Source organism: Daktulosphaira vitifoliae, unplaced genomic scaffold (genome assembly GCF_025091365.1).
Source record: "Daktulosphaira vitifoliae isolate Bord-2020 unplaced genomic scaffold, ASM2509136v1 Scaffold_3, whole genome shotgun sequence".
Lineage (NCBI taxonomy): Eukaryota > Metazoa > Arthropoda > Insecta > Hemiptera > Phylloxeridae > Daktulosphaira > Daktulosphaira vitifoliae.
In genome coordinates, this window is record NW_026099574.1 from 32,766,654 (window position 1) to 32,785,452 (window position 18,799).

The 18,799-nt window shown below is 23.1% G+C and overlaps 1 protein-coding gene across 2 annotated transcripts in view; it reads left to right on the forward strand.

Moving 5' to 3' along the window:
- Window positions 1–18,799, forward strand: part of LOC126901722 (prolactin-releasing peptide receptor-like) — a 97,563-nt gene that overhangs the window by 62,481 nt on the left and 16,283 nt on the right. For both annotated transcript variants that reach the window (XM_050678427.1, XM_050678426.1), the window contains 3 exons: window positions 1,556–1,842; window positions 11,221–11,396; window positions 15,917–16,334. In XM_050678427.1, coding sequence (XP_050534384.1) covers window positions 1,556–1,842; window positions 11,221–11,396; window positions 15,917–16,334 — 881 coding nt within the window. The remainder of the gene's footprint in view (window positions 1–1,555; window positions 1,843–11,220; window positions 11,397–15,916; window positions 16,335–18,799) is intronic.

Below are 18,799 nucleotides of genomic sequence, written 5' to 3' on the forward strand. Positions count from 1 at the left end.
AGCTTTTGTAATTATCCACCAATTTCTTAGAATTAAACACTATCTACTGATTTGCATCGAAGCGTTTCTTATGATAGTGATTTTAATCACTGTCAGATTAAATCTATACTGGACCCAACTATGCAACGTCCCCACTATGCCGCGACTCCACTTTGCTGGGTATTTAATTTGATTATAAATTTGTCTTTAAGATTGTAACATTAACATAGATTCAACTATTTTAAAGATTAAAGTACATATTTAAAACAGTTTAACTTTATTATAATAAATGATAGACTATCCTAGACGATTGTGATTGATCTTTTGTATAATACCTCACTTACGATAAATTTAATTATTTAAATATATACAATGTGAAATTTGTAAAACATGTGCAGAACTTTTTCTTTATTATAAATTATTTAGTTACACTTTTTTAATCTTAACGAACTACCAATATTGATTAACTATAGAGAACAATTTTGATCTATATTACTGTATGAAACATCAGCCAACCACGTAATTGATTTTTAATAAACAAAATAGACTATACAATTGCTGAATTTCAAAAGCCCATTTTTAACAATAGAAGAAATCATAATTATATGATTAATTATTTTTGTTAGAAATTAACATTTCAAATAGTCTTTTTAACAGTTGATATTAAATTAGCGCTTTGTAATATTGTTAAAACTTCAACAATGGCATGTAGGATTTTTGAGCTATAAATGATTAGTTTGTCAGTAGCTTGCCGTACTTAGTGTAACTTCTAAGCTTTCTGCGACATCAGTGACTCCATAAAATAGGTTTATTGACTGTTCACTAAATATTTAGATTGATGTTCTTTTATAATTTATTCTTTGGATATTTGGCACCGTGCATAGTTGAATTTGAACCTAACTCGTGTAAACCGTTAGTTTTCAATAATAGAAGGGGTGCATTTTAATAAATTAATATTCAAACATTTTTATCGTACAGTTAAGCTGTTTACTACACTGCTGATCAAGCGAACTAATTTATTTGTTATACTCAGCACGAATCATATTTTTTTGTAGCCATCAGTAGGCGATTAGACGACATGAACGGTTAGCGGGCGCCTATACTTTCGTTGAGATATTTATTACATGAACTGTTTTGTATTATCCCATTTTATACTAAGCTGTTGTTTCTCATTCACCTCAATGGCTCTATTCGTCGAACAGAAAATGAAGTTGAATAGTTTCAGTGGGACTCTGGTCTGTCAAATGTTGCTCGCGCCTTTAATATTTGTAGATCAAATACAGACAAACCCTTTTTCTGAAACGATGTCCGGGGGGACTTATCCTTTAGGATTACTATGAGACTTTTCAAGCAAAACCGTAATCGAACATGATGTTTTTGCCGGAGAAGGACGTCGCACCGTGACGTATTATTTTGTGAATACGTGTTTCTCTTTTCTTTGCAATATCGCGCACGTTATAAATATTACACCATTGTGTAACGCATTCTTCAAAATGGTTTTTTGATAGAGCTTTGCTGTATATAAAAAAACACTCACATATTTTACCTACATTAATCACGATAATTTTTTTTTCAGGACGATGGATATTTGGTAGTTTTTTCTGTCACATCGTTCCTTATGCCCAAGGCACAAGTGTATATACATCCACTTTGACATTAACTTCCATAGCTATTGATCGATTTTTCGTCATAATCTATCCATTCCAGCCGAGAATGACTGTTTGGACGACCGCTCAAATTATCGCTACTATTTGGATATTTTCATTGGTGTCAACTTTACCGTACGGTATTTATATGGTGAAAAATGAAGTAAATGGTAAAGACTTTTGTGAAGAGCTATGGCCCTTAGAATCAATCAGAAAAGTAAGTTGCCTACTATTATATATCTACGTTAATTAAATGAAATTGAAGATGAAAATATTAGAAAATTAATTACTATAAGTTAGAAACCATAAAAGGATATAAGTATTGGAGTCTTATAAATTATATTATTTGGCACATGTTTTAAAAACAAATATATTAATATAGCAAAATTCATTTGTTTTTTTATTATCTAATAATGCGTCTATTTTAATTGAAAATGACTAACATATTTAATTTAAATTACAACAATGTTGCATCTTTTGTTAACATGCATCTTAAAGAAATTATGTTTATAAAAAATTGATATAAGCTTACACTGTTGTAACCATAAAATATTATCTTATGTTTATGAACTTCTTAATTAAATAAACTTGATTAACATTTTCAAAAGTTTATTCTGGAAATATATTATTTTATAAAACTTAAAGTAATTCTAAGTTTTAGTTAATGCTATAGTTGCATTAAGATATGTATAAAAGTTCAATTTTTAAAAGTTTATTTTTATTCATTATATCAAATGATTTATTTTTTTAAATTTGAAGTTATTCCAAAGAAACTTTTTTTTATATAAGTAAATATTTTCAATTTTTTCATGTGTACATTATCTACCACAAAAATTTATACAACATAATTTTTCGATCTTTAAATTTTAGATTCTTATTAGAAAAATTTATTTTAAAAAATATATGCTCATCGCTACATTTTCAATATCATATTGAACGTTTGTTGCTTATTCATAGTCATCTTTTGAAATGATACTAGTAAGAGAAAAAAAGTTCTCTCTCTAGTGTCATTGAAAAATCAAACAGATGTCTATAACATAGTATCTATAACGTAGCTAAAAAAAAATTTAATAAACAGGAAATTGTTAAAACCGTTACCACTTTTACTGTTGTTCGTTCTCGTGGAAAAACTACTAGAGTGTTGAATTATATTTTTGTGTTGACAGTTTGTCATAAAGTATGTAAGACGTAAAATTCACACCCAGTTATACCGATGGCAGGAGTCTTTTTGTTACTCTGTTTAAATATAATCCATAAAAGATTAATTATATTACCATGTTTTGAAATATTTAAACTGTTTTAACAAAATCGAAAAAAATCAATATAAATTTAGTATTATTACATTTTTACGAATTTTCATTGAACGTAATTTTCCAAATAACTTTATTTTTAATTGAAATATTTTAAAATATCTTAATTATACTTTATTGAGAAAACAATGTGATACAAGTTAAAATTCTAGTGTTTTTGATATAAAACCGAGGTAAAGAGTTATAGGCTTCACTAAAAGAGGCGTTAAGCTTATATTATGGGCAATAAAGTTTTCACGAGCGATTTATGAGTATTCTACCACATGTGGTGGAAAAGATCTTAGTAAAGAAAAGGGAAAAATTTCCTTTAAAAATCACTATAATTTTTTTTCTATTTGTCACATCCCTGGTAAAAAATTTAAAAAACAGTGAAATTTAATTTTAAAATAATGTAGAGTTATAATAATTTACTCAAAATAAATTTTAGTACTTTCAAAGAGATATTTTATTCAATTTTATAACTGTTGTAATATAACGGTGACATTATAAATTTTCATTTACAGTTACTTATATAAAAAATATTTGTACCGACTACCATTTCATTACTTATTAATATAAGGCTATATTTTTTACAACAAAATAAATATAAATTTATATTATATAATATTTACCAATAACTTCTAAAATTATTAAAATATTACATTTACTTTTGGAATCCAGATAATATTTAAATTTTATTACAGCAATATTTAGCATAAAATTCTATTATATTTTGCAAAAATCAGTTTAAATATTTTAAACCCGCAAAATTAAAATTCATGAATTCAATTCTGACAAGATATAAGGTGACATTTTATCTTGTTGACATGTGAATGATTTGCATTTCAAAGCGTATAAAAGATTGAATAACGTTTTGTTGTTAGCGTACTTTGAATTTAAAAGTAAGGTATTTAAAGCTTATTCATAGTTGAGTTAATTGATAGCATAATTAATTTACACATCATTAATCAAATATCAACTATTAATATGAGCCAACAGTTTGAAGAACAATGATAAAAATCATAATTTGTTTCTGTATTTGAAAACTGCAGTAACTTTTTTAAAAAAACCATACCATTACAAAATTTTAATAAAATATACGAGATATAATAATATTTCTTTTATTAATACCATGGCTTCATTACAATTGAATTATTTCTATGGCTTTTTAAAATTTAAACATTTCTATAAATTCTTTAAAATTGGACCATTTTTTTGGCTTCTTTAAAATTTGAGTATTTTTATGGATTCTTATACTTTGAACATTTCTATGGCTTTATTAAAATTTCATCATTTATATGGCTTCTTTACAGTTTAATTATTTCTATGGTTTCATATGTTCGAAATATAATCAAAATAAAAAAGGTTTTCAATGACAGATCACGAAAAAATTCTTTAAACAACTGACGTTCTCCATAAAAATTAAAAACTCGTTTTAGAACCCCTTAAAACTCAAGAAAAATTTAGAGATATTAAAGTAAACACTAAATGAAATTTTCGAATATGAGCTAGTAGTATATATTTTTTTATTTTATTTGTTTTCGTATTCTCTGCTTTGTTTGAAAGATAATTTATTATTTATTTGTTATTTAACTATACAGGCAAACCTCAAATTTCATAAAATAAACATGGTTTTCATTTTAAAACTTACACTTTTTGATAATCAAGAGAAAAATTATTTAAAACTCTCAAAATATAATATAATTTCTATAGTACTTATAAGTTCTTGCTCGTAACTCATGAATTATGTATTTCAAAAATCTTTTATCTGAATGTGTGATCATTTTAAACAATATCAATTTAAATAATGTAAAACCTTTAAAAAATATTTCATAAATAATTACATTTTCTCATAAAATATTTTTTCTTTGAGTTTGGATATCAAATTTATTTATTACAATTTCAATTAAAATATATACCAACTTTTATAGAAATTTTTTTTTTTTGAATATTATGTGAACAATTATGATTCAAAAATAAATAAATGGATATAGATAAAAAATTAAGCTATTTCTGATTTATATAGTTTTTTTAGAAGAAAAACTATCAAGTTCAAAAAACTGTACAATAATATGTAGTTAAATCATTTTTTTATTCGTCCCTTTAGGGAAAAAATTGTTAATTATAACTTTCTTAAAGAAAAACATTATTTATAACATGATTGAAATAAAAATTTTAAACTAATTTGTTCCTACAATTATTTTAATGCGATCAATCTTTTTCGTTCAACAGATTGTTAAAAAATTTAAATCAAGTAAAAATTTATCATTAATTTAGTTTTAGAATACTAGTGGCAATGAAATCGGTATTATTGTTGCCAGCATGGTGTCATTAATCTGTTATGATAGTCCAAAAATTACTTTTTTTGATAGTTATCAAAAAAAATTGTCCTCGTCAGTTATCAAAATGAGAGATAACAATTATACATTGTCGCTATTGAAATAGATTATTGCTGCCACCAGTATGATAATACCAAATAATGAATTTTTATTTGAAATGTATTTAAATTTATAACTATATCATGTGGTTTTTATACCAAAAGTATTTCCTGCAAAAATAACTGAAATTAATTTTACTAAGTATCACCTTTTTCCTTTATTTTTACTATTATTTTTCATTGGAACTACAAAAATCTAATTCCTTTTTATAATTTAGCTATAAATATCGCACAAAACGCTATAATATACTAAATTTTGCAATGTAATTTAGAATTGGATTTTAAATTAAATATAAAATATATGAGATTAAAATCTGACATAACGTATAGGTTATAAAAATTTTACTGATATATTATATTGGTTTTTACATACTTTATATATTTCAATGAACAATAATCAGTTTAATATTTATTAATATAATTAAGTAGAACTATTCATTACTATAATGAAATTTTTGGTCTTTTTAATTTTTTTTATGATCAACAAGTAATAAAAATAAAAACTATATTTAGTTGGGTTCATAACTTTTGTTTTATAACATATAAACATTACTTTATTTATGTTTATACACGTGAAAAACGGTATTAAATGTTAATTGTAAGTTTCAATTTCATTTTTTCAAAATTTTCAATTTTACATATATATCATTTTGCCTGAACGCTACAGAAATAATACATAAATTAACATTTATTCATTAAATACAACATTGAAAAAAAAATGTGATTTAAAGTTACAAATATTTATTTATGTATATATTGATTTATCAGCTTTAATTTATTTGTCATTATCATCCTTTATTACTTATAAGTACGTTAACTATATTTCATTAATAACAATTTAAATACTTAATTCATAATATAAAAATTATCCAATTAAGAAAACAATGGGTCGATAACAAATTTTGGACCAGTACATTGAAAGTTATAAGTATTTTAAAATGTAGGTATGAGAAAGTCACAGGTATAATTATTTTTCACATTAATCATATCTTGGCTCGCTCCTCACACATATATAAAAATATTATCCATGTATAAAAATGTTAAAAATTTCTAAAAAACTAGTTTAAAAGTTGTTATCAACCTGTTATTTTTTTAATTAGATTATTTTCTATATTATAAGCAAGTTAAATATTTATACTTTCATTAAAAATAATAATGTTAACACGCTTATAACTTATAAGGGCTATGTTAAAAAATATATGTCACTAAAAAAAATCCAAAATTGTATTTTTTGATATTGTATTTACTTTGTAATAATTGAATGGGTCATCCCTTTGATAAATGGATCACTCTGTATAGATTTTTTGAGAAATAAACAATTTACTTATTCAGAATATAATTATTTTCTGTACATTTTAATAGCCAAATAAATGGAAATTCTAATAAATTCCAAGAAAAATCTGAGATTATTTTACTTTTTATAATGTCAATCCCTTGACTTAATTTTATAAGCTGAGTAGTTCAAAGTAAAACTAAACCCTAATGATATTTTCAAGTTTGATAATAAACCTTTAGCTAGATACATGCAAGAGATATAATAATTGAGTTTCATAAAGATTAAAAAACGTTAAGTTCACAGTTTTTTAATAATATTTTAATATAATACATTTTTAAGAAGTTTATTTTTACCTAGAGTAAGGTAAAAATGTGTATTTTCAAAACAAAATATTACCAACTTTGTTTCATTTTTCTAAACTCCGGTCACTTTTTCGAATAAATTAAAAAAAAAAATTTCATCAGTTTCAAATAATTATTATACTTTTCAAAATATATTATAATTTATGTTCTTTTACTATTCATTAAAAACAGGAATAAACCAATTCAAATGTATCATAATTATTAATTTAAAATAAATATTACATTTTGACATTCTAAAAAAATTTAATACTAAAATTATTATATAATTTTGCTAAAAATATACATTTTATAATATAATGCAAAATAATTCATTATTTTTTATAGCTCATTTTATTTAAATTATAGTATTTCACTTTTTGTTTACTTTTTTATAAACTAAAATTAATTAAAAAACAATAAAAAAAACTAATTAATAATTTTAATTTATACATTTTTTTTATTTATACGTGTTAATAATAGTAGTTTCTAATATAAGCGAATAAATGTATTTTTAACAAATACATATACATGCAATTAGGTTGGCGCAATTAAGATCTAACAACCACAATAGTTATAAAATATCAACAGCTTTGTTTATATTATTATTTATTGCAATGTTAAGACTATTGTTTTTTGCTATCGTTTTTCAGACAAAGTTGTATAGTAATTAAAAAATTATTATTTAAGTACAAAATAAAAAATGTATTGTTAAAATTCAATAGCAAAAATGAATTATTATTTACTATAATAATTATATAAAATCTTTACTACTATTAAGTATTATATATTCAGTTTTAACAAAACATTTTTTATTTATCTGATTAAAATGTTATACATTAAAAAATGTTATAAATAAATTTTTCTTCGATGTTTTTTGTAATGAATGATTCGGATTAAAATAAGTTAATAATAAGTTGTATAATTTAAAATAAAAATAAGATTTCTCCATTATCCTTTGGCAAACGCCATTTCGGCTAATTTTGTAATTTCTGAAAAAACAAATTAAATGATTGAGAAGATTTGATAGTGGCTATCAGTTTATTTTTAAAAATAAATTCCCAGGGAACATTTTTTTTTTTGTTTTTTTTTCGTGATTTAAAGTAATCAATTAATTTATCAGAAAAACGATATTTTTATATCTGGTTTAGAAGAAAATGATAAATTGTTTTATCAATAAGTTTTTTAGTAACATTTTGTTATATAAAGAGACTGATCAATCGTAGCTAAAATTAATATATTCTTTAAATATTTTTTATTATATACTTTTTAGTAAAAATAATTACATAATATTAAAAATCGTCTTATAATATTTAAGTATATGAATATTTTACTTCCTTTTAAACAATAAAAACATTTTAATGTTCAAAATTAAAATATTTGTAATTACAGATTGATAAATAAATATTGAATAAATTCATTGATGTAGCTAAATTGCCTATTTAAGTCGCCGTTTTTCAAATCGCACTGAAGTATCATCATCTAAGAATAAAAAGATTATGATAATAAATGATTTTTCAGTAGATTTTTAAACATAATATTATCATAAAGTTGTATTTTTAATGTATTTATCAAAAAAAATATCAAGTACACGAACATTTACGATTTTTTAAAAATTAAGTAGTTTGCATTGGTTTCTATTTTGATATTATAAACTTAACATTAATATTCAATTCATGGATCATAAAATTTTGGGATATTCTTTAAACACTTCAAGAATTATAATTAAGAAGCGTCAACTAGAGAAAATCTAAGACCTAATGCTATCAAAATGTGTATTTCATTTTCAATCATTTCAATGAGTACATTGAAATAATTGAAATCGTATTTCCCAGTAAAAAAACAATTATAAATATTTCTTTTCAGAAATTATATAACACCAGTAACTATTTAAAATACCTTTATATGTTCAAATTGTTTTAATTAGATATATAGGTGCATATTTAGAAACTATTTTGATAGTCTAACGTAATTTCTTTTTGCCTTTAATATATTTCAATACAAATATAAATATAATTTTTGAGAGCTATGGTAGCATTTAAGAGTGCTAAGTGCTCCTATAGACTTTGCCACGTTATACTTCTGAATTAAATTATTCTATTTAAAGTCAAACTTTGTGTTCATTTTATAATAATCATTTCATTACAATATTTTCAAAAAAATTGTTTTATTACTGAGTTTATAAGAATTATTCATATAATTTAAATTATTCAGTATTATCAAGTATACATTTTACAAAATTAAAAAGAAAGTTATCTTTATTAAGTATAATTTGCATTTCAAAGAAAATCTTAAAAGATATTTTAACAATTTTATCGATCAAAAAGTAAGAAGAACAAAAAATATTTGTGCCAGTAAAATACAAGGCACCTAACCGGTTCAATTTTTAATTAAAGTACTTTTTAAAAATTAATATCCAAGATGAGAAAAAGTTTGTATAAAATATTAATAATTCTGAAAGGATTATATCAATTTATTTACGGATAATTATAAACAGTGTGATTTATTTGACACGATATCTTCAATTTTAGTCGTTAACAGGAATTTATATTTTACATAAAAATACTTGTCTTATCTAACTGTAAAAATAATATTTTTCGGATTGGTTTATATAAGTATTTTAATAAAAATGACGATTTCACAACATTTTTTGTTTTATTAATTTGGAAATCAAAAAATCTTTTTCGAGTAATTTTTTTAGCAGATTTTCTTTCTAAAAGTATAAAAATAGATACGGACTCTATTAATATCAATCTTGAAAAATACTAATTTTTTTATGGAAAATAATACTTAAAAATCATGATAAAACATTAAATAAAATATACTATAAGCTAAAATACAACAATAGAAAAATAAGCATTCACACACAGCTAAGAAATTTTTACAAAGAAGAAGTTATATTTACCAAAATAATAAGAATTCAATGGACTAGGAATAAATGGAAGGTTTCAGGATGTTTAATAAAAACGTGAGGTTGTTACGAAAACATATCAAGACAAAGACAGTTTAATGATAGCTTAAGAGTTTTAATGAGTTTTTGAATGTAGTTGAATGTAGCAACCCTAGAATATGAAACATTTTGGCTAAGCAAATTGTTATATAAATCGATGGACGTAAGTTATTTCGATTGTAAAGAATGTAATAGATCGAAGATCTTCATAAATTATATACAAAATATAATAATATAAAAAAAGTGTTCATAACAACAATAATATAATATTAAATCTAAAATGTATTTCTGTATTACGACAGGTTTTGAACATTGAGAAATCTGTAAAATAAGCTTGCAATGAAATTTATGGGTTACGAAGATAGTATAATTGTTTACTATTTTTAATTATTTTTCTTTATTAGATTGTTGGTTAAAATATAGACACATATTTAAAAATTTGTATGGTTCATTTAATCATTGTTACAAATTTCAAAACCTAAATAACTAATATATTTATTACAATATTTATCATTTTAGACATATCTTATTAGAACACGCAATTTCATGTTAAATATTATTTTTTTTTTTTTTGTATTTTAAGACATTATTTAAAGTTTTTGTCTTAGGGACAATTGTATTCCGTATTCGACTTGCGATTGTATGTTTGTTAGTATTAAACTATTTATCTTTTAATTTGGTTCGTTGATGTTTATGTCTTCTCAATATTGGCCTATCATTATTTGTTTCCGGTCTGTATCCACGACTTTTATTCATAATATCAATACATATTATGTATTCATTGTGTTCTTACTTGTTGTATTTACACAACCAATAATCTCTAATGTAGTTAAACATCGTTATGCAAAAAACGAACATTGCATTACATATTCTTACAAGATTCGATATCGAATAATGAAGTCGAGTATCTAATATTCATTGATAGTACTGACCAGTACTGATATTGTGAAAACAAGACTGTGGGTTTCAGCCTATAAATAGTGTGTATGTTAGTGGACATATATATTGTGTTTATAAAGTTTAGTGTAGTATATACTATATTAATGTACCATTACAAGCTTATATATAGAACTGTTATTATATTTTTCTTTTACTGAATCACTGCATTATGTACATAAGATGCATTGTATTTACTCTCCTTTTAGTATTAGCTTACAGTCCTTTCAATTCTTAGACATATTTAATTTCAGTATACACGCATAAAAACTTTATCATATGTGCCTTTTCTCACGAATTTTTATCGGATTTCATTAAATTAAATTTTTTATTTTATCTGAATAACAAGTTTTTGTTTTTTTTTTTCAGCTATTTGGTGCTATTACTGCTATTCTACAGTTTGTTTTACCATTCTTAATAATAGCTTTTTGCTATGTTCGGGTATGGCTTAAGTTAAATGATCGTGCAAGATGTAAACCTGGAACATCGACAAAAAACGCTAGAAGAGAAGAAGTTGAACGCGAAAGAAAAAGTCGTACCAACAGGTATAGATTTACACATTTAGTTGATGATTATTTATATTCTAATTATTTTTGATAAGATATCAGTACAGTTGTTAAAAAAAAGTTTTAATAATAATTAAAAATTGAATTGTATATTACACAATTATTTAAAAAATGTTACTCATTTTTTTTTTTTTTTTAACTGTCTAACTATACTAACCATAATTATTATAAATTGTAACTGTAATAAACATAATAGTTTTTTAATACTAAATTATTCATTTTTCAATTTTTTATTGCCATCAAACTGGCGTCTAGAGTTGTTTGTATTTTAGTCGAGTTATTCTTTAGTTAGATAAAAAAGAACTCGTGTAACGTTTTGGAAGATTTCCCATTGGGCTCTTATTGTATGCATATTATTGTTATCGTTTAGTTTGTGTTTACCAGATACTTAAGTTAAAAGCAAATAATAAATAAACAAAAAATGATATGATCATTCAGAGCATCAAACATCGAGCAATTCCTTGTCGCCAATATTATAGTTTTGTTTCTACTTTTTTTTCAATCGTTGTGAGCGAAATGTTTATAAAATAAATTAAGACAATGGTAAAACTGTCATTTCCATAATGTGTTTCCATTGCAATTATAAATATAGAATACTTAACAATAATAGGTATAATTATAATTTATTATAAATAAATATAATTCGAAAATAAAACATGTATTAAATAAATATGTCTTAGAGCGTTAAAAAATTATTGGTAAACTATTAATTTCGAATTACTTCATCGTCAGATTATAATATGACAAAAAAATGGTAACTGACTTAAAACCATAAAATATAAAATTAAAAATTAAAAATTGTATAAAATATTTAAAAAATATTTATTGTTATTTCTTGTTTAAATGTAAACAATTATTTTTTAATACTTTTCAGTTATACTAATTTAGTAATTTTATTATATTTAAATTATATTTTAGTTTAATTACACAATAAGTTTCTATAATTTCAATATTAATACAATTTAATGATTAATTTGAATAAGGATTAATGACATAGTGTTTTCTTTCGTGATTAATAAGTAGTTGTTCTTCATTCTGTTATTATTGATTCTTTTTATATTTTGTTATTGTTTTTTTTATAACTGTTACACTAATAGTCATAATTTTAGTCTCCATCAAATAAATATAATAGCAGCATTATGTATGGTATGAGTCTCATGGGAATCATTAAAAATACTTTCAGTTATAAAAAATTTTACTGACAGTAAATTTAAATAATCATTTTTCTGCGTATGAATGCAAACTGTTGAAATATGATAATTACAATTTTTAGCATTAAACTTAGTATACATTCTAAAAATGTCGCATAGTTTTTAAACATTTTCTTGTATTTGTTTTTAAATAATTATTATTAAAGTTTGTGACAAGATAACATGTTTAGTAGGCATTAGTTGAAAAAAGAGAACAGCATAGTTTAAATCAATAAAATCTCAAATACTAAAAAATAAAATAACAAGTTTGACATGATTTGAATTTATTACTCAAAAGTATAAAATATCGTTTTTTTATCATATTATGCACAATTTATAATTAATAATAATATTTAAGTTGTGATAAATTATTCTAGTCCAATTCTTAAATTTTAATTTACTTCTACTCATCCATCCATTAGCAATTATGACTGTACGCTTTGAATATCAAACAATAGAATGAATTACATTTTATTTGTACAAGTCAATTAATTTGGCGCAGATTGATTTTATTGTGTATTGCTTGCTTTGTTTTATTTAATGACATATACTTTGATGTAACAATATAAATGGATCAAACTATTATCTAAAGAATTTTTTAACGGGTTTTGTATTGATCAAAATTGTTTTCTAACATAAAAAGTTAAAATTAAATATACAATGTAATAATAATAATATATCTTTTTCAACTAGTTAACTCAAAAATAAAATAGTTTTTATATGTATAAATAAATTCATTTATTAGTCTTTTTCAGTCAAAATTGTTTAAATATGAAACATTTTTGTTTTAATATCTCAAAATATACTAATAAAAATGTCGAATATTTAATGTTGATTTATGTCTAATTTAGTAAATAAGTAAATTTTTATTTAACTAAATCATAAATTCACTTCATTTGCATCAATAAAATAAAATCCAATTGAATATTATTCTTCAAAAATTGTGTTGTATTATGTATTATAACGCTGTGTATACATAATGCATCTAAAGCGTTCTACTTTGATTTATATGTTAAATTTTTATTGGGCTCCCTATACAAATATTATAAAAGAAATAATAAATTCAAACGAATATTTCAAATTTATTTGAAATATATTTCTTTGATATTTCTCATGTATTTTTGTGACAATAGATATATTTTTGAAATTCATATTACACAATTCTTGACCTTCTTTCAGGCACATACATATTTCATTCTGATACAATACTGTCTTGATTGGATTTCATAACAGTACAACTTTATCTTCCACAGTTTTTATACTTCTATGTAAACTATATATCATATAATTTTTATAATCTATTTAAATTTATCAGTTAAATTTTTTTGTCGAGTACATTTTTATTTTTATATTTGACATCTGGATGAGTTCATAAGCATAGACATGAAAGGGCTTTGATTTACAAGTTATCAGACTGTATGAGTATTCATTTACCACTAAACCATAAAAATGCTAACTTACAACGTATTATAGATAAAATGTAAGGAAATAATATTTTTGATTTAAGGTATTCTTTCAAGTGTAGTATAGATACCGTTCTTATAAAAATCGATGTTTAAGAACAGTCAAGAATAATATTTCTATTTTTATACTTCGTTCATTCTTATAAATATAATTAAAAATTTTAACTAATTTTAATTAAACTATTTTGGGTATTATTTTACTCTATAAAAATAAGCCTTTAGAGAACTTTAAAGAATGACCAATAATTTATAATTTAACTGATTTTTCGTTTTGTATTAAGTATTGCTCGTATTAGCGAATGCATTAAGTAAAAAGTCTTACATCTCACATTAAAAAAATAGATAACTCTTTTAATGTAATACATTTGATTTATTTAGAGTGTTAGAACATTTACTACTATGTTCTTACCACTTATATGATACACGTTGTATTTTCATTTACTTAATTCGTAATATATTTTATTTAGCAAAAATCAATAGTTTAACTTTATTATATAATTATATAATAATTATATAATTTATAAAAAGTAGTAAATAACAAGTTAAGGTACACGATTATCTGTGTAACCTTCAGATAATTAAAGATCATTCAAGAGATAGGGACAATATTTGAGCAGACGTCGGGTAGCTTCCGATTTTTGATTTCAACCAAATTTCCCAAGTATTAAACGGATCTCTAATAGAAAAACATATGACTTTTTTAATTTCTAATAATATCGTATATAATTGTAATTTTTAGATTTGATGCATAACTGAAAATATATTAGTGTAACTATGTCGTGTTTTTTTTTCGTGTCTGACCTTATGAATTATCTATTCCTACTGGACGGATTTACTCGAACAATTCGTCTCAGATCTTAATTGTATTAAACTGAAGTTATCAGCACTATAATTTGGTAATTTTTTTCTCAATTCAATTTTAAAGGGAAATGATACAAAAAATTACAACTGTTATAAAATAGTCGATATTTATTTGTTTAGTTTCACCTTACATAGAAAAACTTTTTGAAAACTTAACAAATTATTGCAGCAATTTTATTGGCAATATTTTAGAAATTTACCTTGCTAAAAATATACATATTTTGAAATTAAAACTTAAAATAAAAAGGTTTAAACATTACGTCTACATATTATTTATTTTTTATTATATTCCAAAATTTCTGCTTCTTTCAAATTTATAGCAAGTTAATGTTGACTCAATTCATTTTAAAACGAAAAAATAAAACTCTTCAAAAATTTTATTTTACAAATTAGACCAAAAATCATACAATTTTCGTTATAAATGACCAATTTTAATTGGGTTTGAATAGCAAAAAATTCAAAACTAAACCAAATTAAAGCTTTGAAATATAGATATAGATTAAAAATGAAAAATGCTCAACAATTTTTTTTCATAAGTAATTTGCTACCATGTCAAAATTTGTAAATTGTTCATTAAAATTTGTTTGTTCTATTTTTTTTTTTTTTATAAAATTCCATTAAATATTTATACTTGTGATGTTAAATAAATGCCAAATTTTTATCTATGCTGGAGTCTACTACGTCGGATCTCCACTAAGGTAGATGATAGGTACAGACTCCAATGGGAATTTTTTTTTTTATAATGATTTATTTATTAAATTAAGCATCTCATAATGAAAAAATTACATAAAAATTTTTCCATAGTGTTTATTATTATTTTTTAGAATTTTAAGAGTGTATATAGGTCCGTGGAAATCCCACGGACCATTAAAACGATTATTGTTTATTGTAATATAGTATATATTTGTTTTACATTTAATTATAAATCCTACATTTTGGGATAAACCAATTAACTCTAATTTCAATTGTATTTTGCTGTTTTCAGAATGTTAATAGCTATGGTGGCTATATTTGGAGTGTCGTGGCTACCACTGACTGCTATTAATTTTATGAACGATTTCTACCAACAAACGACCAGTTGGCAGCATTATTACCTCTCTTTCTTTTCGGCACACGCTGTTGCAATGAGCTCGACGTGCTATAATCCATTTTTATACGCTTGGCTAAACGAAAACTTTCGAAAAGAATTTAAACAAGTGTTGCCTTGCTGGCGAGACAATGTAGCGTACAGGGCAGCTCGTATAGATTCTAGTCAAAGCCGTCGAGGTCGGGTCGGTGGGTACCGATTAGAAAGAACGTGTAATGGTAATGATACGTGCCAGGAAACATTGCTGCCTACGTCAGTGATTTTACCCTCAGGTCGTACTACAGCCACAACTGATTTCACAGGACTTGATTTGGTCGTGAGTAGTAGTTATAAAATGTTTCCGTTAAATCTTTCTTTCTTGTTGGATTAATATGTTCTTTTAGTTCGTCACTAATTTTAGTTAACAATCTAATATCATCGAACAAATCACGATCAATACAAAACATAATAAATTTTCATATTATTTGTATAAAAAAAAAATCTACATTCATTGAAATATCGTGTAGTGTTTTTATAAAAATTGTAAGATTTAATTGCTTTACAAAATATACAGTTCATAATATATGAATCCATGAAAGGAACTTTCTTGATAACTCATCTTTTGAAAACCCGTTTGGATACTTTGACATTTTAGTTATCTAATATGTGTTTTATCCAAATACCAAATCTATTCAAAAATTCGTATTATTAATCTACGCTTAACTTTATAACTAACTTAAAATATAAAAATTTACTAAATCATAATTTTCTAGTACATAAGATATAATGTTCTAATATCATTCAAAGTATTTCAATTATGAATGACTGAACAAAACGTAATAATAACGTTGTCATATGGTTATAAAGTATTTCAATTATGAATGACTGAAAAAAGCGTAATAATAACGTTATCATATGGTTGAAAAACAGCTGATAACAGTGATATCATACCTTTTGGACAAGTGTGGATGGATAACGTTTACGTCTCAGTATGCATATAAATATATATATATATTAAAAACAATTCAAAATCACATTTACTTGTAGGTCAATTCTAATAATAATCAATATTTATATTTATAACATTTATAAATATACTTAATACAAATATCATCATATAGGTAAAACAAAAACCCAGCATAGAGGGATAAAATATAATGATATTTGTGAATGATTAAAATCACTATCATAAGCGCTTAGATGAAAATTTGTAGATAGTGTTTAATTTTAATAAATTAGTGAATTATTCCAAAAGCTACATGATATCCTATTTCCTTATTTATATCCTGATTACAAGTTTTATGATTTATGAGCGTAATATATGAATTAATATATAAATATATAAAGGGTATATGGTCCCATTTAAAAAAAAATATATATCCCATAAAATAAAAGTATAAATAGTACTTATCTTAAAAAAATTATTATGATCCATACATTTTTCAAAAAGTTATAGCGTTATAAAGTTAAAAATATAAAAAATACTTTTTTTTTACAAAAATCGTATTTTTTTTATTAATTTTTGTGTTAGTTTTCACCATGAAAATAAAATAAAGTACAACATTTTTCCATAATAGAGTATATTACATAAGCTTTAATTTAAAGTATATATAAAAATGTCAGTATTTCTGGAACACTTTCAAAAATTAAGTTGAAATAGTTGTCATTTTGAATCCCCCCTATGGGCAGGTAAAGGATCAGATTTATAAGAAAAATATAGAAAATGATAGAAAAGTACCTAACTTATCAGTATAAGAAAAAATTATAATGATTTGGTCATTTTTGAAAAAGTTATTGCAGTTTTCATTAAAATTTCAAAAAATAAAATTTTTAAATTTGTAATTTTTTTGAAGATTTCCGGGAAACGAGTGAAATTTTTTCAATTTTTGAGGGTAATGTCTTCGATTAGAAACGATTTGTGATGTTTTGACGTATTGTTGAAAGAAATCGGTTCAATGAGAGTTGAGAAAAAGTGGTAACAGACACAAAAAAAATACATCATAGTAAAATCAATATATTCTCAGCTTCGCATCAAAGCTAAAATCGTGTAATATATTTATTTGGGATGGTTTATCACTTACAGGTTAATACTTAAAGAAAATATAGAAGTATTTCCAAAAAGTATTTCTAGTAACGTTAAAAAATATATAGATTATGTTTAATGATACATATATAAATTGTTAACAAACTTCTGAAGAGATTTTTGAAATATTATTACAAGTACATTATTACAACTTCCAAAAAATTGTTTAAGCATACAAGTCGTAATAGAGGATAATAAATTATGCAATCTACTTAAATAAGAATTTCTTATTATATGCGATTATTATTATACGGGTACGGTTTTAAGACTGTACCCGTAGAAAACATAATAAGAACAGAAGGAAACAGAATTTATTATGGGTTGTATACACAATATTATTATATTTTACTTTTTACGATAGAAATACAAGTAAAATAAATAGGTAGTAATTAACAATCTTTAGGTCTTTATACCTTCGTAAACTTAATTTTCATAACATAGTAATAGGTTTATAGGTGTAATCATAAGTATTGCAGTTTTACATCGATTATTTTAAGATTTTTTTGTTTCTTTTTAGATTTTTAGGTTCATTACTAACATAAATATAATAAAGTAAAAAGTACTTTATACACAGTGTGATTTATTAAGAAAACTACCAGTAATTTTTTGTTTAGTAATTATTTTTCATAAAAATATACAGATTAAAATTAGACTTATTTTTATGAACTATAGTAAATATTAATAATAAATATTTTTTCTTACAATAAACTTGATATAGT